The 20694-nt window shown below is 41.9% G+C and overlaps 1 protein-coding gene across 3 annotated transcripts in view; it reads left to right on the top strand.

Moving 5' to 3' along the window:
* Positions 1-20694, top strand: part of ATP13A2 (ATPase cation transporting 13A2) — a 2158003-nt gene that overhangs the window by 926381 nt on the left and 1210928 nt on the right. For all 3 annotated transcript variants that reach the window (XM_044061825.1, XM_044061827.1, XM_044061826.1), the window contains exon 8: positions 18496-18565. In XM_044061825.1, coding sequence (XP_043917760.1) covers positions 18496-18565 — 70 coding nt within the window. The remainder of the gene's footprint in view (positions 1-18495; positions 18566-20694) is intronic.

The following is a 20694-nucleotide window of genomic DNA, read 5'->3' on the forward strand; positions in this document are numbered from 1 at the left end:
AGGTCTCCTCAGTTTTTCTCTAGTTCTTCCGCCTGCTCCCTTCACCAGAGAGAGAGAGAGAGATTCATGATATTCGTGTTTCACTGTTGCAGTCATTACATTTGGGTTAGCTGCCTGCAGTTAGCCCTCAGACGGCCTGAATATCAAAGTCTTGGATTCTTGCATCTGATGCTGTCTCTTCTTCCATGATGTCAGGTCATCAGGGATATAAAACATGCAGCCAATGCCATTACATCAGTCTTTCTTGCTGTGCGGTGCCCGAAGCAGAAGCAGTTCGCAAGTGCCGGTCGGCAGACTCCTGAAATGTTAGTTTTTGAGTTTCAGAACCAAAGTCTTAAAAAAAAAGCTAAGTACCCCTTTGGGGATCCTTTTTCTTGCTCTTAACCGATGTCAGTAAAAGTTAACAATTGTATTACCTGTGGAAAGCAAATACCTCATAAAGATTTTCATTCGTACTGCACTCCTTGTTTAGGCCCAGACCACAATGTACCTCGCTGTTGGATTTGTGCCTCTTTCAACCCGCAGACTATTCGTCGTTGGTTTCTTTTTGCAGCAAATTATTTTGGTACTCTGTTTAACTATCCAGAAATGGCTTCAGTAAGCCATCCGACTACCGACATTCCGAAAAAAAATGTAAAGATAAACACAGAGACAGACAGCATAGGTCCAAAGCTGCCGATGAAGCTTCCGTTAAGCTAGTCGCCAGTTCACCGCTACTTAGTGAGGCACTTTTGCAGCCCCTGATACCTGCTACTTCAGATTCGCAAGCCTGTACAGAGACCCATTCAGAGTCTGGTATGCCGCGAGATGCTTCTTCAACTATGGAACCTGTGGATGTCTCTACCTTGGATGAGTCCAGAGCCGCTGTGCAGGCACCAGCGTTTGAGGGTGTATTCAGGCCTACTGACTTGCATTTCAAACTGAAGCCATCTTCTTTTTCAAGACCTAAAATTCGATCCACGCCTAGAAAACTGGCGCCCAAACCACATGGTCAGGCCCATATGCCTAAAAAACAAATGATAAGAATGGCTGAAGACCTTATTACTTTAATTAGGGGAAGCCAGCCTTCACCCTCTAAGAGACCTAGAACTGATTTTCCTTCTGATTCTTCTGATCAGGATTCTGAAAGTTATGTTTCCTACTGATTACCAGGATTTGCCCTTATCATCTACCTATACCTATGAGGATTCTGATGCAGAGGATTCCATTCCCTCTGCTTCCCCGCCAGAAGATTTTTCTTTTGGTGAAACCTTGCACACTCTTTGGGAGCATTTAAGTTGGGAAAGCCAGGATTACTCTGACTCCAAAAAGAGGCTTAGGGAATTTTTACTCCTCCCTCAACACATGCCTTTAGCTATCCCTCTGGTCCTGGACATTGTAGATGATGCCTTCTTGGAATCTAGCCTGGCCCCAGACACTTTACCTCCAGCTCCCAGGAAGCCTGACAGGTGTTAGAGTAACCAATTCTCACAAGTTCCTCTTCAAGAATCCTACTGCGGACCCAGAGACCATTTCCCAAGGACCTAAAGACATTAAGGCTACTACTGCCAAAAATCCTACCCCCTCTGATAGAGATTCCAGGGCCTTGGACAGATGAGGTAAGAAGGTATACACTTCTGTTACTTTGGCCATTAGGGCCTTAAACTGCCAGTTTCATATGTTAAAGTATCAGCTGCATATTATGGGACTACTTAAATAGAAAGTGATGTTGATTCCTGACTGTGCTGAAAATAAAGAATTACAGGATTTAATGCATTCTGCTGAACAAGTTGGTAAACATACTTTGCAATGTGGTTTTGATTCTTTAGAAGCATCTTGCAGAGCTGCTGTCACTGGGTCTGTACTTAGAAGGCATGCTTGGCTTAAGGAGCTAAATTTGCCAGATCATGTTAAAGCTAAATTACTGGATGCTCCCTTAAACCAAGACCGCCTGTTTGGCAACAAAGCAGAAGTCGTCCTTAAAAAGATGGAGGAAAAAGCTAAATCTATGCAAACTGTTAAAGATTTCCTGCAAGTCTAGCCTCCCAGATTTAGCAGGCTTTGGCCTTCTAAGAATTGGTCCTTTCCTGCCAATTCAAGGCCTTCTCAGTCTAAACCCAGGAACAGCAGACCACCTAGGCTACAGTCTCACGGTACTCACAGGCATAAGCAGTGGGGGGCTCCCACTTACAAAGCTGGAAGTAGTAAGACACCCCCCCCCATAGAAAAATGTCGTAATGACTTAACCTTAAACCTTCCAAGCCCTGCTCAACTGCCTGCTCCCTTAGGGGGGAAGATCGCCCTGCATGCAAAAAACTGGGAACTCAAAAGGGTTTTAAATATAGTTTTCCAAGGATACAGATTCCACTTCCACATCTTAACAACCCCAAACGGTTGGCCAGACTTACCCCCCCAAATCAGTGGGCAGAGGCTGAACAGCAGGTTCTCTCTCTAAGTATCAGGGTTATTCAACCTGTCCCAGCAGAAGAAAGGGGACAAGATTTTTATTCAAGACTTTTCCTGGTACCCAGAAAAGACAGGTCCTGGTGTCCTATCCTGGACCTCACTATTCTAAACACCTTTTTGGTAATCCCAAAATTCAGAATGCTAACACTTCAACAGCTGCTTCCTATGCTAGGCAAAGATGCCTGGTTGGCAACCTTAGATTTAAAGGAAGCTTACCTGCACATTCCAATAAGGGAATCTTGCAGGAAACACCTATGCTTCAGAGCAGGCTCTGGGCACTGCACTTCCCTTTGGCTTATCTACTGCGCCCAGGGTACTCAAAGTGTCTAGCTCCAGTCATTGCATTTTGCAGGCAAAGAAATATTAAAATATACCCATACTTGGACGATTGTCTAATTCAGGCAGAAAACCAGGACATGCTACTAAAACATCTGGCATTTGTAAAGAAACTGCTAACCTCACTGGGATGCACTATAAATAAAAATAAATCTCATCTAGTACCCTGCCAACAGATTGTATTCCTGGGAGCAAACTTGAACACAACTTCCCAGATGGCTTACCTCACGCCAGAGAAACAAGTTTATTTGACAGCCTACTTCAAACTACTGGCCACAAAGACCCAGTTATCTGCAAGGAAAATCCTGCAAGTCCTGGGGTTCATGGCCTCTTGCTTTCTACTAATTCCATATGCAAGACTGCATATGAGGAAACTACAATGGTATCTAAAAAGCCTATGGTGTTAACATTCTCAGGACCTGGAATCAATGATTCCTATCATTCCTTGCATAAAGACAGAGTTCCTTTTGTGGGCAGAGGCCTGCTACCACAACAACGGGCTCCCATTCACTCTACCCCCTGCCGCCAAAACCGTAACAACAGACGCATCAGACTATGCATGGGGGGCTCACTTGGCAGGGCAGTGCATTTAGGGCAAATGGAACCAGAGTCAGATGCATCTGCATATCATTCAAAAAGAAATGTTAGCTGTACAGCATTCCCTGATAGTCTTCAAGGACCACATTCTTCCAGGGCAATTATTGGTAAAAACAGACAACACACTGTTATGTGGTACATAAACAAGCAGGGGGGAGGGAATCCACTCGTACCCTCTCTGCAAACTAGCCATGGTTCTGTGGAACAGAGCCTTAAGCTACCCAAGTGCACCTACAAGCTCAATTCCTGCTAGGCAAGCTACATTCACTGGCAGATGACCTAAGCAGAAATCTCATGGACCCAGACGAGTGGAAACTGGAACCAAAGATATTCAACCTTTTGAGAAACAAATGGGGGAATCCAGAGATATACCTATTTGCCTCCCCTCAGAACTACCAATTGGACACATTTTGCACAAGGACTCCCCACAGTCAAGCTTGGAAAGTAGATGCCCTGTCCTTCACCTGGGAAAGCCTCTCAGTTTATGCCTTTCCCCCTCTGCCTCTCCTCTCGAATGTTCTGCTAAAGATCAAACAGGACAAACCAAGGATAATACTGATTGCATCAGACTGGCCACGCCAACACTGGTACCCCCTCCTGCGCAGTATGTCACTGCTGGAACCATGGCACCTGCCTCAGACCCCTTCCCTGCTGTCCCAGCAGGAGGGCCAGATTCTGCACCCTCAACTTCAAACCCTGAACCTTGCAACCTGGCTAATTCCTTGAGCTCTCCAATAACATCCCTCAGTAAGCAGGTGCTAGATGTCATTCTGGAGGCAAGGAGGCATAGTATTAGAAAATCCTATGCTGATAACTGGAAAAGATACTGTTCCTGGAGCCAGTCTCAGGGGATGGGCACAACAGTGCCCAGCTTACCGCATATTCTTCAGTACTTAACAGAGATGTTCCACAAGAGCCTTTCCTTCTCGTCAATTAAAATTCATGCCTTTGCCATTTCAGCTCATTATAATATTGAACCACCCCTCTTCTCTCACCCCCTGCTAAAGCACTTCCTCGGAGGGGCCATAATTTTAAGACCACCCCTACTCCAGCCTGGGACCTTAACTTTGTATTGGACAAGCTCACTCTACCTCCTTTTGAGCCAGCTGCAACTGCAGAGTTGAAATTCCTTTCCTGGAGAACAACATTCCTCCTAGCCATTACTTCAGCAAGAAGTGTCTGAATTTCATGCCCTCATGGCAGTGGAGCCATTCATCATCTTCCATGCAGACAGGGTGTCCCTCAGGACCAATCTTTCCTTTATGCCCAAGGTGATGTCTAGTGCGGCCCTTAGTCCATTCATTTGCCTACTTTTTTCCCAAATCCTCAAAACAAAGGAGAACGAATACTGCACTTGGATGTGCATAGGCAACTTAGATTTTATTTAGACAAGACTAAGCCTCTCAGAAAATCAGAACAGCTGCTAGTGGGCTTTGCTGCAGGGGCAGAGGGGGAAGGCCATTTCAAAACAAACCATTTCTAAGTGAATAGCCCATTGCATTCATTTCTGCTATAAGCACCATGGAAAAACCTATCCCACAGGGAATAAGATCACCTTCTACCCAGGGCTGCATCTACCTCTTCAGCCTTTCTCAGAGGTGTCCCTACCAGGGACATCCTAGAAGCTGCTACCTGGAGCTCTGTACATACTTCACCAAGCATTACCACATGCCTATTTTTTTCTAAATCCAGAGCTGGTTTTGCCACTGCAGTTTTGCAGGGCTTAATAGCTGGTCCTAATGCTGTATAATTTCCTCCTCCCTTCCTTGGCTTTGGGAATCAACCCAAATGTAACAACTGCAACAGTGAAACACGAAGAACATAGTACAGTTGTGTACACTTACCATAAATGTAGATGTTTGAGAGTATTCACTGTTGCAGTCCTGGTTACCCTCCCTCCAGCCCCCTGACTTCTCTTGGCTGTACTTTTCTTTTTGTTTAGTGTATTTCTGCTTTCTGCTGTATTTGCTTTTTGTTGGAGGTGTAACCTAATATATAATTGCTTTCCATTATGGGGACACCTGACATCTGGGGCAAGAAAAACTGATGTAATGGCGTCTGCTGCATGTTTTATACCCTTGACGACCTGACGTCATGGAAGAAGAGCATCTGACGCAGGAATCCAAGACTTTGATATTCAGGCAGGCTGAGGGCTATCTGCAGGCAGATAACCCAAATGTAATGGCTGCAGCAGTGAATACACTCAAACATCTACATTTATGTAAGTGTACACAGCTGTGCTTTCTGAAGAGAAACATTCAGAATCTTTTGTATATTCTTATCTTATCCCTCTCATACTCATTCCTCAGTTGGTTTTGATTCAGAAGATGGATACTGCGTCTCCAGACTCCCCTTTAGAGGACCTTTCTTTCAGAGATGCTGTGTTAAAGATGCAGCACTTCTGGTGGGAAGGGAAGTAGGTCTGTGATATGCAGAAAAAGTACTGTGACTTGTCATATATGGGGAATCCCCAAATTATCTGCAATACCTTTGTTCTCTGAAGCTTTACAGGATGCTTTTCTACTGCATCTTTAACCCAGAATCACAACCTGTGGCATCTGAGAAACCCAGCAGATTTTACAAGGATCCAGGCACACAGATTCCTTTATAAAAATCCTTCTTCAGACTCTCTAGTGATTTCTGTGGAATGATAGTAGGAATATGGACAGGTACAGAGCGAAAGTGTATATGTCAGCAACACTTTCCAAGCCATAAACTATCAAACCCATGTAATTAGATATATTTTGGCTTTTGTGGGAAACGTGAATAAAATTTTGACTAAAATGCCTGAACCAGATGATAAAAGTTTATAATCTTTGCTTAATTCTGCTACCATGTATACACTGTATCAAATGCAGATGTTCTTCGTCTCACATTGCTGCAGTCATAACCTGTGGGTAGTCCGCTGTCCTCTGTCGGCCCGAATACCAAAGAGTTAGGCTGGCGTCGGTCATGGGCGGCCGGAGCTGACGTCAGTACGTAGTGGTACTTAAGCGCATGACCGACGCCATAGCCTCAGTCTTTATTGCCGCGTGGTCCGAAGCAGAAGCAGCGTTTGCAAGTGCCGTTCGGCGTTCTGAAATTTTCAATTTTCGAGTTTCAGACCGAAGACCAAGTTGGGCTAAGTACCCCCTTGGGGAAAATTTTTGTCTTTTCTTGCCTCAGTTAATCCGGATGTCAGAAAAAGTTAATAATTGTATTTCTTGTGGGAAACAGATACCTCATAGGGACTATCATTCTCTCTGTATTCCTTGCTTGGGGCCTGAGCACGACGTAGTCGGGTGTTGCTTTTGCGCTAGATTTAATAAGCACACCATTAAACGCAGATTGGACTGTGCTAGGTTGGTTTTCGGTAAGCGGTGTAACTACAACATGCCGTCGGATCCTCCGATGCCCGCTACCGCAAAAAAACGAAAAGATAAATCTTTAAGGTCAAAACCGGATGAGTCGTCCGTTGCGGACGCCGGTTCTATGGAATCAACGGTTGAATCTGTGGATCCAGCCAAGGTCTCGGCTGAATCCCAGGGGGAACCTTTACTGTTACAGGAGTTGGCCTCTCAGGAGTTAGGCCAGGCCGAGGGTGCTTCTCAAGTTTCTGTGGTTCCATCCTTACAAAAGGTTATTAGGCCTTCTACTTCAGTCTCTAAAGGCCCTGCTAAGGCTAGACCTGGTCTTTCTGGTACGGGCCATAGCCCTAGTTCTTCGGGCTCTGTTCCTAAAAAACATATGTTGAAAATGGCAGAGGATTTGATTACTTTGATCAGGGGTTCTATGCCCCCTCCAGTGAAGAGGCCTAGGGTGGAGACAGATTTAGAGGGTATGGAGCATTCCTCTGATTACTCTGAGTCCTCAGCTGAGGATATTCAGGATTTTCCTCCCTATTCAGATTCGGATGCAGAGGATTCCTGTCCTTCTGCTTCTCCTCCAGAGGATTTTTCCTTTTCTGAAACCTTGCATTCCATGAGGGAGCATTTCAAGTGGGAAGGTCAGGATTTTTCGGATTCTCGTAAGAGGCTTAGGGAATTTTTGTTTTTGCCACAACATAGACCTTTGACTATTCCCCCTGTTTTAGATGTGGTTCAGGATGTTTTTTCTGAAGCTTCCCTTAATCCTGATTCTTTACCCCCTGCCCCTGTCAAGCCAGACAGGTATTAGAGAGTTCCAGAGGCACATAAATATTTGTATAAGAGTCCTAGAGCTGACCCAGAAACTATTATTCAAGGGCCTAAAGGTGTCAGGGCTTCTGTGGTTAAGAATCCAGTTCCTTTGGATAAAGATTCTAGAGCGTTGGATAGGTGGGGTAAAAAAGTGTACACCTCTTCTCGTTAGCTATGAGGGCTTTAAATTGCCAATTTCATATGCTGAAGTATCAGAACTTTCTGTTAGGTCAGTTAAAATCTAAGGTAGATGCTCTATCTGAGGGTATAGAGTGTAAGGAATTGCAGGACTTGGTTCATGCTTCTGACCAAGTTGGTAAACATTCCTTGCAGTGTGGCTTTGATGCCCTTCAGGCTTCTTCCAGGGTGGCTGCTGCTGGTTCAGTTATTCGTAGACATGCCTGGCTTAAGGATCAAAATTTGTCAGAGCATGTTAAAGCTCGGATTTTGGATGCTCCTCTTCAATCTGAAGTTCTTTTTGGTTCCCCTGTGGAGTCAGTTTTGAAAAAGATGGAAGACAAAGCTAAGTCTATGCAGACGGTTAAGGAATTTTTGCAAGTGCAGCCCCCTAAGTTTAGCAGGAATTGGCCTGCAAGAGGATGGTCTTACCCTTCTTCGGATTTTCAGTCTAAGGGCAGGTCTAGACGTGGTAAGGGCAGGGCTCAGGGTTCTTTCAGACCTAGGACTTGGAGTTCTCCTGCACAATCTTCTGGTGAGGGCAGGGGTCAGCCTTTTCGTAAACAGACCCAATGACCTGTATCTTCAGCTGCCAGATCCTTCTTTTCTGGCAGCTCCTCTGAGGAAAGTTGGCACTTTTCAGACAAAATTGGCATTTGGTCACCCAGGACAAATGGGTGTTGGACATAATAAATCAAGGCTACAATTTTTATTTTCACACTTTTCCACCTTTCAAAGGCATGCCAGATGTACCTCCTCAGCAAAGGCTGGAGGCTCAAGAACAAATTTCTTTGCTTTTACAGATGGGGGCAATCCAGTTGGTACCTCCGTCAGAAGAAGGCCTAGGGTTTTATTCTCGTCCATTCCTAGTGCCAAAGAAAGGAAACACTTGGAGGCCAATTCTGGATTTGTCCATTCTCAATACATACCTAGACATTCCAAAGTTCAAGATGTTAACATTACAGCAATTTCTGCCTCTGCTAGGCAAAAATCACTGGATGGTAACTCTGGATCTCAAAGAGGCCTATCTTCACATTCCTATCAGGCCCAGCTGCAGGAGATTCCTGCGTTTTGGCTGGTACTTCTCATTATCAGTTCTCTGCATTGCCCTTTGGTTTATCTACTGCCCAGGGTGTTCACAAAGGTTCTGGCTCCTGTAATAGCTTTCTTAAGGCTGAGGGGAATACAAATTTATCCTTATCTGGACGATTGCCTGATTCTTGCTCAAGACAAAGACAAGTTACTTCAACATCTACAGTATGTAATGGCAGTTTTAAGGTGCCTAGGGTATTCTGTGAACGAAACAAAGTCCAGTCTAGTACCCTCTCAGGACATGTGCTTTCTGGGTGTGAGACTGAATACAGCCTCTCAGATGGCTTTTCTGACCCCGGACAAACAAAGAACTCTTCATCTATACTTCCAGCAATTATCAGTACTGTCCAGGCTGACTGCAAGGACAGTCCTTCAAGCCTTGGGGTTCATGGCATCTTGCATTCTGGTACTTCCCAATGCCAAACTGCATATGAGGAAGCTACAATGGTATCTCAAAAGTGTATGGACTCAACACTGCCACGATTTGGACACTGTCATTCAGATAATACCTTGCATCCAAAAGGAATTCTTGTGGTGGGCACAGGAATGTCACCTAAACAAGGGACTCTCTGTGACCCGACCAGAGGCGAGTCAGATCATAACGACGGATGCCTCAGACCTGGCTTGGGGTGCACACTTCAATGGGAAATGGATTCAAGACACATGGCCTCCCAGACTACAGCATTTGCATATCAACATGAAGGAGATGTTAGCAGTCCAGTTTGCCCTGATGGCTTTCAAGGGCCTACTTCAACCAGGACAGGTGTTGATACGAACAGACAACACTACAGTCATGTGGTACATCAACAAGCAGGGGGGAACCCATTCTTACCCTCTTTGCAGACAAGCTATGATATTGTGGGAGACTGCTCTGAGTTTGCACATCACTCTTCAAGCACGGTTTCTGCCAGGGGCACAGAACTCCCTAGCAGATGTATTGAGCAGACAAATTGTGGATCCCCACGAGTGGAAATTGGATCCTCTAGTATTCAAACAGTTGACAGTGGCTTGGGGAACTCCAGACATAGATCTGTTCGCTTCCCCTCTAAATTTCCAACTACCAAAATTTTGCACAAAGATGTTTCACCCAAAAGCTTGGAAAGTGGATGCTCTATCTTTCAGTTGGAACAACCTTCACGTCTATGCTTTTCCTCCTCTGCCTCTCCTTACCAAGGTACTCTTGAAAGTCAGGCGGGACAAGCCTTGCATGATTTTAATAGCACCAGATTGGCCACGACAGCACTGGTATCCTCTGCTGAGGAGTTTAATTCAGGAGCCTCCTTGGCCTGTGCCACAGCTTCCTCACTTGTTGTTCCAGTCAAGCAGTCATTTGCTCAATGTCAGGGTGCAGTCCCTGCATCTAACAGCCTGGCGAATTCTGTTTTAGAGCCTGTGGGTTCTCAGCTTCCTCACCGGGTTTTGGATGTCATTTTGGAAGCCAGGCGGCCCAGCACTAGAAAGGTTCATGCTGATAAATGGAGGAGATTTTTTCTTTGGAGCACAACAAAGGACTTTGATGTCTCGGTACCTAATTTGAGTTTTACACTGCAGTACCTTATTGAATTACTAGACAAGGGTTTGTCATTTTCCTCTGTGAAGGTTCATGCTGCAGCCATTTCTGCTCACTATGATTGTGACCCTCCTTTATTTTCTCACCCTTTGTTTAAGCAATTTCTTAGAGGGCAAAATATAAGACCCCACGTAGAGCTCCTACTCCTTCCTGGGATCTCAATTTTGTGTTGGAGAAGCTTACTTTGCCTCCTTTTGAACCTGCAGCTACTGAATTGAAGTTTTTGTCTTGGAAGACTGCCTTTTGTTGGCCATTACTTCTGCTAGAAGGGTATCTGAATTGCAGGCTCTCATGGCAGTTGAACCATTTCTAATATTCCATAAGGATAGAGTTTCACGTACTAACCCTACTTTTATGCCAAAAGTTATTTCTAATGTGGCCTTGAACCAATCTATCCATTTGCCTACCTTTTATGCTGATCCCCAAAATAAGGGGGAAAAAATCTTGCATTCTTTGGATATACACAGGCAGTTACGTTACTATTTGAGCAGAACTAAAGAGTTCAGACAGACTCAACAGTTATTTGTTTCTTTTGCTTTGAGTTCACAAGGGAAAGCTGTTTCTAAGCAGACTATTTCAAAGTGGATTGCTAATTGTATTGCCTTTTGTTATTCTCATCATGGGAAGAATGTTCCTGCTGGGATTCGACCTCATTCCACTAGGGCTACTGCCACATCTACTGCTTTTTTGAGGGGTGTAGCTACTAAGGATATTTTGGAAGCAGCTACTTGGAGTTCAGTTCACACTTTTACTAAGCATTACCATCTCCCTCTTTACTATACAAGTCCAGGGCTGGGTTTGCCACTGCAGTCTTACAGGGCATGTTAGCAGCCCCTAATGCTTTTTAGTTTGCCAGCCTCCCTTTTCCTTTGCTTTGGGATTCTACCCACAGGTTATGACTGCAGCAATGTGAGACGAAGAACCTAGTACAGTTTTGTACCTACCATAAATGTAGATGTTCGAGGATCCACATTGCTGCAGTCCTATTTTCCCTCCCTCCTTCCCCTCTATGGTTTGGGGTTGTTGTTGTTGTGGTTGTTGTTGTTGTTATTGTTCCTTAGGGATTATTGTTATTTTCTCCTTTGTGGCTCTGGCCTTTCCTTTTTTTAAGGCCTTCTGACATCTGGGGCAAGAAAGACTGAGGCTATGGCGTCGGTCATGCGCTTAAGTACCACTACGTACTGACGTCAGCTCCGGGCGCCCATGACCGACGCCAGCCTAACTCTTTGGTATTCGGGCCGACCGAGGACAGCGGACTACCCACAGGTTATGACTGCAGCAATGTGGATCCTCGAACATCTACATTTATGGTAGGTACAAAACTGTACTTTATGATGCAGCTAATGAGGATTTATCTTCAGAGCTGCAGCTACTGAGTATGTATTAAGGACTACTCTTGGTTGAGGCTACAGTCCTTACCTGAAAATGTCATGTGTAAATTATTGGATACTGCCCTGGATAGGGAAACTATGTGGACCCACTTTTGTGGGAATCTTTAAAAACCTGTAGGAGGGAGGCAAGATCATGCGGAATTGTAAACAGATTTTTCTTTGTCCTTTTCCTAAATTCAAGATGAATTATCCCTCTAAGGATGATCATTTTTTAGAAAGAACAGAAAATAACAGCAACAGGGAAAAAAGTTTGCCATAAAGAAGTTCCAGGAGAAACTGAAGTCAGATGTTAGAACAAAGGTTCCTTTCTTATACCGATCTCCCAGTTTGTAACTGTATTTCAACCCCTCCCTCTCTCCCACTTTGGCCTGTATCCTCTTTTTTTCTATCAAACAACTTATCTCATTCCCTCCCTACATGGAAACTAATAATTTCAGACCAGTGAGTCCCCAGAATCATAGAGAGGCTAAAAGCTAAATTGGCTTTCCCCTCCAATCCATTTGGGCATTCCACAAGTGCTTCCGAATCAAGAGCACCTAATTTTTACAGTTCTAAAGGAGTTGTTCACGGGGGGGAGGGGGGTGCTATAGAACCAGTTTCCACCCACAAGCAGGAAAAAAGGTTTTATTCAGGATTTTTCTTGGTTCTGAGAACAATGGGGTATGCCTTTACTGGATCTGTCAGTCCTCAGCACCTTCTTGAGGGTTCCAAAGTTCAAAATGTCGTCTCTTCAAACTTTGCTCCCCATGATTCTTCCTCCTGCTTCTTTGGTTACCCTGAACCTCAAAGATACATATCTATATATTCCTGTCCACCCAGAACACAGAAAAGATTTTGTAATTTCAATTTTCTGCTTTGTCCTTTGGTCTTTCTGTAGCTACAAGGGTATTCACCAAATTCTTAACCCCAGTAATAGCCTTCTGCAGGCCCCAGGAATTCATATCTATCCTTATCTAATGATCTTTTTCCCCAGGTTTCTTCAAGAGACCAGTTGTTTTGGATCTTAAATTCACTGTGGACCTTTGTCTTTGCCTAGGCTCTACAATAAATTTCCAAGTCTGTTCTTCCGCTGTCTCGAGAGCTGTTTCTGTAGGTTGTCATCTCAACACCGTCTCCATGATGGCACTTCTTCCCCAGGGCATGTTGCAGTTTGATTGTTTACTTCCACAGTCATCTTCCCGTAGAATTGAGTTCAGCAAGAGAGATGCTGAGAGCCCTAGGGATATGGCTTCATGTATACAAATGCACCTTTTGCCATTATCCCGGTACGGTACTATGATTCGGTGGTGCTTAAATTCTGTTTGGGCTCAGCACTGACACCCTTTGACCTTCCCAGTTTTTTTCTTGCCCTTCTTAAGGAAGGAATTCCTTTGACAGATCACTCATGTATCACTCAATCCAGGCTTTCCATCTCCTGTTCACCTATGCCAGCCGGGACGTCTCCACGGATGCTTCATATTTGGCATGGGCAGCATGTTCATTGAAAGTAAAAGTGTAAGGAATTTAGTTTAGTCAAGACTGAAAGTTGAACATGAATATCAAGGAAATTAAATGCAGATTTTTGGCCCTAGAGCCTCTACTTCTCCTGTGGTCTCCATGAACCCTCTTAATCCTTATAACGCCACTGTAATGTGGCACAACAACAAATAATGAGGGAAAAAATCTTTTATCTTCTCCACATACTGACCATGACAGTCTGGGAGGTAGAAAATGTTTTAAGTGGCCATCTCTTTCCTTAAGATACGAGTATTGAGCAGATCCACGACAGACCCTTCATGAATGCATGTTAAACAGCGAAATCTTTCTTCAGATGGCCCATCAGTTGGGAACACCACAAGCAGTTCTCTTTGCCTCCTCTCACAACAAACAGCTCAAACTGTTTTGCTCCAGAACTCCATGCCCAGAGGCTTTGGAAGATAGATGCCGTGTTACTTTCATGGGCTTGTAAATTCCTGCATGCCTTTTTTTCCTTCTAATTCTCAAGGTCCTGTTTAAAATCAGAGAGGACAACTCAAAGATGCTGTGGGTGACCCCCCCCCCTTTTTTTGGGATCAGACAACACTGTTTTTTCCTTCATTTCGACCAGGCCAAGGGCAATCATCATACATTACCCCATGTGATAGACTTGCTCACACAACAAAAGGGGTACTATCATTCAACCAAACTTGCAAACACTGAACCTGACTGTTTAGGTGATAAGGTGCTAGAATGGTATCAGAATCTTGTTTTTCAGAGAATATATGCTATAGGTATTGCAGGAGGCTCAACAAGAAAATGTTATGTTTCTAAATGGAAAATATTTCTATTTGATGCTAGAGAAGAAAACAGGACCCTTATCTTATGGGTGTTTTTTTTTTACTGTTCATGTCTGTTTGAGAATAGCACAGTGCAAGACTTGGCATATTTTCCATCAAGGCACATTTGTCAGTTGTATCCACCTGTCTACCATTAGATCCACCACTCTCTGTACATTTTGAGATCAAGCAGCTCTTGAAAGGTGTAATACATATCAGGCCACCAAGAAAGTTTATAATTCCTCCTCCTTGGAATTTGATTCTTCATCCTTTTGAGCCAGCATCTTTCTGTCTTGAAATGTGTAGAGGGACAGCAGTTGTTCAATCCTTATGGCTTCTCCACATTTTCTAGCTTTCCACAAGGACACAATAATCCATTAGGCTCAACCCTAATGGAATTTCTCTAAACCAGTCAAACATATTCCTCTTCCAAAACATTTTCTGTATGTATTGCTCCTGGAATTTCCATTTTCCCAAGTAATTTACTCCAACCATTTTCTGAAGGTCCCATTTCTGTTCTTTTATCTGTGTTGCAATGTTCTCTACTTAAGGTATGGCTAGTTTAGACTTTGCTTTCCATTTTCTAGTGATTGCTGTTTTTGACAGCTACCAGGATTAAACTTATCAAGGCCTTACTTTATCCAGGCAATTGAGATCCTCTATCCTAGCTCAAAAAATTGTTTCCTTAGGTGATGCGGGGAAGAAAGAGGTAACTGGGAACATATGTTTGGGGAGTTTGAGTTGGCAGACTTTAAAAATTCCCTACAGAGTACTCTGTCAGGGAATACTGGACAAGCAAATGAGTGTAACAATGAAAATGATTGTAACTATGGAAATGATTTTTCTGTGCTGGGATAAAGCATTTGAATTGCTTAGACATATTAAGGCCTCGTTGAGTTTAATTCGGGTGGCTGCCAAAAGCTGTTACTATAAAATGGAAATCAAAATCTAAACCAACTATACATGAAGTAGTAACAGAGATAAAACAACATGAATTGAGATCTTTAGAAAAAGGTACAAGTAAATTACATAAAAGCACAGAAAATTGTGGGAACAATACATGTAGAAAAAAGTTTTGGAGGAGGAAGATGGTTTAAGAAAAGGCAGGAATTGAATGCTATGTGTAATGCTGCCTAGATTATAGGATATGTAACTACAGATGTGATGCATAATGCTTGTACACGTGAACTTGTAAGTTTGCCTGTGTCACAAATAAATAAAGGTGTTAAAACTTATTTCCTTAGTTGCACTTATTTGCTTACCCAGTATTCCTGACAGAATACTATGAAGGGATTTTTTTTTTTACAGTCTGACAACTCATTGCACTCCAAAAGTATGCTGTCAGGTACCTGTTTCTTCCCCATTACACCTCCAGCATTTGCCATCTACATGAGGAAAAATTCCTTGGAGTCTGCTTAGGGTATAAAAGTACCTATGTGAACACTTCCAGGCATAATTCCTAAATCTTCTAGACTTTGTTACATATTTGGGGGGGGCCATACACATGTTCTCCCATTGTTTCCTTGTGAATTGCTTATCTTATTTCTCTTCCCAATCTTTTATGACCTCCTCTGATTGATTCCTATAGTTATTGTATGGAATATTTTACATGCTCTACTAATTATCCCCTTTTTAACAGCAGCTTCAGTTCTAAATTCAGCTAATAACCAGTGCAGTTCTTTTGTTTAACATTTCCCTATCCGATACAGAAGGCAGTCTGTAGCTTGCATTTCAAATGTCTTCTTGGCCTCTTCCCTCTCTCTTACCTTTCGCTCTCTAATTTGTTCCTGATACCATGGTTCATTTGCCAACTTCCTCCAGTAAATTCCAGTTCTCTGTACCCATAATTACAGTTGTCTATAGAATCTCCTTTCTCCCTTCCCATGTTGGCTTAGTTCTTAGTATACTTTTTGCTATTTTATGAATGTAATAGTCTGTTTGACAGTTATTCACCTAAATGATCCTTATTACTTGAATTTCCCCCTGCCTCATCATCATCATCACCCCTTTCCACCTTGAATTGCAGCTTTATGCTTGTGTTATGTAAAAGAGCCTTAACTGTGTAGCTCTAAAATATTCCTTCAAATCAGGTAATCCTAAACCTCCAATTTCCATTGGAAGGATGGACTTATCTCACATGACCCTTGCCCTCTTTCCCTTCCTGATAAAATCCTTCAACTCTGTATTAATTACTATCCACAACTTTTCCTCTGGTTGATAAAAATATGTCTGACCTGTGTATAAAACTAAAGGGACTAAAAACATTTTTATTGTTTGTATCTTGCTGCCCATATCTATAGACAGCAGCTTCTAGTTTCTCAGTTTTTGTATTATCTTTAGTCTCTTCCACATATCTATGTTGGTGAGACAGATGTGTCCCAGACATTGCCCCGTCTCTGGAATAAGCATTCCTGTTCATGGAAACAGGGCCCTTCTCTGACCATCTTCAAGCATAGTCTGGCCGAATGGATGGGAACTCGCTAATTCACTCCTGGAGTAGCGCCCATGTCCCTTATGGACAGACACAGTTTGTAAAAATAGTCAAAGTCCTGCTTGCTAACCCTTGTTATCTTTCCCATAGGGATAGAAAATTGGGTAAAATCCGGAAAAACTTGCTAAGCTTGTAAGGGTTCTTGAGCCCATTAGCCTAGTAATAATCTTCTATGAACATATAAACCATAACAGAATCGTTTTTAACCCATACTCCTAAATACTTCATTGTATTCATGTCTCCATAAATATAGATACTGTTAAACTAATGTATGTGTGGTTATATACTTTACAGCTATAGCCTTGGTTTTCTCTTCATTCATTTTATATCTTGAAAAAAACCAGAACTGTCTCAGAATGTTCCACAAACCTGAGATGTCCTTCTCTGGTTTTATCAGATGCAAAATAATATAATCTGCAAATAAGGACAACTTTTCTTGAGTAGTATACCAACTGTATCCTTTTTCTTAAATAGCATACCAATTATATCCTTGAATTCCTGAGTCCCTTTTTTCTTTGCCAGTGGTTCTAAATATAACACAAATAGCAAAGGGGAAAGAAAACGTGCCTGCCTGGATCCTCTGTTCAGAGAACTTATCAGAGAGGAATCCTCCCTCTTTGATTTTTGCCTCTGATTCCTCATATATCTTCCTAATTAACCTTGTTATCTCAGGAAATGCAAATACTTCCTTTTCTGTACGCATAAAATCCAAGTTTACTCTGTCAAATACCTTCTCTTCAACAAGACCCACTAACAACAGTGGTATTTTCTTACATTCTGCTTCCATTTGGATCCTCATCATTTTATTAATATTGTCAAATGTTTGCCTCCCCTCCACAAAACCACACTGATCAATATCTAGCTATTTTATTAATGCATTCCCATTCTTTCAGCCATTATAAACATAAATACTTTATAGTTATGGTTTACAATTGAAATGGGCCTATAACAAACTAGGTCTGATGTGCCTTTGCCGTCTTTAGGTATCATAGCCACCACAGCTTTACATGATGTTGGTGCTTCCTCTCCTTTCAAAATACTATTAAACAAAACCTTCCTGATCTTTATTATGTTCTTCCCTAATGGTTATTTTTGTTGTCAGATTAAAGTGAGCTTGTAATGTAGATATTTCATTCACCTAGGTGCATTGGTTTAAAATCTAGCAGCTCTCTGTTTAATTAGATTGGCTTTTATTTTTTACTTTGTGGTGCTAGCATGCAGTAACCTTTAAATCTTGATGTGCTGGTCTGCTTTCATCACCAAAGCAGTCTACCCTAGGTTTAGTGATGCAAGCAAATCAGTGTAGCAAATGTATGCTAATGTCATTTGTTGCATAAGATGCTTTGTCACGAAGTATTATATAGAACATCTGCATTCTGCTGCCGAGCTTTCATAAATGCTTATTAGTTCACAATCAAATGGTGCAAGTATAACCTTTGACTTCTGCGACTGAAGGTAGGTAGTATGCAACAGATAGAAATCAGGAAGTAAAGTGAAAGCCAGAAAGTAAAATGAAAGCCAAGTCAAATAGTCAGAAACTGTTTGACCTCTTACAGTTGAACCGAAGTCAGTGAACCAGCTACTGAGATATTTCCTAATTTCCTCCTCCATATAACCATGAGTCCTCACATTTGGTCTGAAGCAGATCCATGCCCCAGCAAAGGCTGCTGGGTGTAGCATATTCCTTGTCCGTTGCTACAGCCCCATGCCATCCTATTTGGGTGTCCAACTGAATATCTTGTCATTTTCTCATTTTATGCGGCCTTGGTGCTTGGTACCAGCTTCATTTGGTTTGGAATACAGACACAGTGGAAATAACTAATAAGAATACTTAGTTAAAATATGTTAAAATGATTTATGATGGTAATAACAAAAATGTAATGTGTTATTAAATATTAAATGTTAAAACAAATTGTTAGTATTTATTCTGCTTTCTGTTTTACAGGCAAAACATTTATGGACCAAATGTCATTGATGTGCCAGTAAAGTCCTACCTCAAGTTATTAGTGGAGGAGGTATGAATAATTGGAGAGGTGATCAGAGTATGCTGTTTTGATAGTCTGAAAAAGAATTATTCTGATTTACAGAGTACTTTAACACAAGCACAGTTTGTCAGATTATCAGTTCTGGGCTGTTTCTAATTGTGAATATACCACCTGTTTATATGTAGACTTCCCACTCGGTAACCGAGTGAAGAATTTCTTTCTTTTTTTTTTTTTTTTTTTTTTTTTTAATTATTTTAGTTATTCTAAAGATAGACTGAACTCTTAAGACTGTACTTGTACAAGCTAGTTACCTGACTGACATTCAGTCACAGTTTGGTACATATGCATTGGAAATGGTGCATCAATGGTACATATGGAAAAGTGGGAATGTTTTAGAGGATGTGACGCACACAGCAGTAGCACTGCCAGATAGCATATAAAAAACATCTCACCTGTGCTTTTACCCAGTCGTGATGAAACTGATTTTGCTTCTACACACTATATATATATATATATATATATATATATATATATATATATATATATATATATATATATATATATAATTTTTTTTTTTTTTTTGGGACATTGCACTATGCAGCTGATTTATTTTTTATTTTACTCTGGATTTTTCGCAGCTTATCCAGCACTGTACAAGTTGAAATGCCTATGATTGTTTGCACTGGTATGTCCAGGCTAGCCTGCGAGACCGTGGAAAGGCCATAGCTCAATGTCAGTGACCTTAGTTTGAAAACAATGTTAAAGTTAGAAAGTCTGACTTGAGAGGAGGAAGAGGTATATGCACTTAAGGTTTTGCTGTCTTTTCCTTGTTTATCCAGCAGGAGAGAGCCTGTCGAGGCAGGAGGAGAAGTGCTATGCATATCTACAGTTACATGTAACTGCATGAGGAGCTGTGGGAATGTGCATGCCTTCGCTATGGTGCTGCTGTGAACATGGGGTTGGGCAGTGGACATTTATGATAGTTGATTGAAGTTAGAATAATGGCATTGACTCTGGGCTTGCCTGCCTATATTACAACATAGCAGTTGGACCTGTAGGGATATAGGATCAGTATCGTATATGTAGCTGAGTATATTGAGTAGACAGCTGGTATATTCCACATGACGGGATGGTGATTCGGGCTTCCCTTATTAGGCATTTATTTATTTAATTTCATTTCTCACCTAGACTAAGTCCTTTTTCTTGACTGAATCAAGGATTATTTTTGTTGAGCTGTGGAACTTTGGAGAGACTTCCTACAGCACTAGATGATAGAAATAATGGATCTTCACTATCCACCTCAGACAGATGAGACCTTGGTGTAATGTTTCTTACCCCCGTCTCCACACACACACACACACACACACACACACTGAACTAGGAAAAGATGAGTTGGAACTGCACTGAAAGGTCAGTAGAGGAAGGAAATTCACCTTAGAGTGTTTGAAAGGCAAATTTATAAAGTAAAAAAAAATATGGGTTTTGTGGGCATGCTACCCTAAAAGACAGTTAAAAAGAATTGGGGTCTGAATTGTGTTTTAAGTTTTATACCTGGAGCCATATACTGGTGTACCCTCCTATTCATTGTGGAAGGGATGATACCTGATTCTTGAAGGCATGTGACTACCTAAGGATTAATGCATGCAAGACTTGTCAAGTATTAATTCTGAACGGTAATTTGCAGCAAAACATTGTTTGTATTTGCTACTGAGATTCTCTAAAATTATTTAATGTCATATATTCTACTTGTACTAACTTCATGTATTACACTGTTTGTTTCTGTTACTCTTATGGTCTTCTATGGGCTGACACTGAAACTGGTCCATTGAGATCAGAGCTCTACCCTGGGTAACAAATTAAAATTAAAATAATTCCTAACTATATGATTTAATTTATTTTTCAAGTCAAAGCCTTGCCACTGTTATGCAGTGATCCAGACTAGACAAAGAACTGTCAGATTGAGCAGCATCAGTTGAAGCTTTAAGCTCCTTTTGCTGATGATGTTCATTTTATTTATGGTTCTTGGAGGATTTTCTCTGTAGGATCTCCATGTAAAATAGGCTCTGTCTAGCTGGAGAGTCTGATAAACATAATGTAAGTAATTACTTTACAGAATGTGGTTGTGATATCATAGTAATGACATTAGTACTGAGATTGAG

This window comes from Protopterus annectens, chromosome 2.part0, assembly GCF_019279795.1.
Source record: "Protopterus annectens isolate FY-2018-M chromosome 2.part0, PAN1.0, whole genome shotgun sequence".
Taxonomy (NCBI): Eukaryota; Metazoa; Chordata; order Ceratodontiformes; family Protopteridae; genus Protopterus; species Protopterus annectens.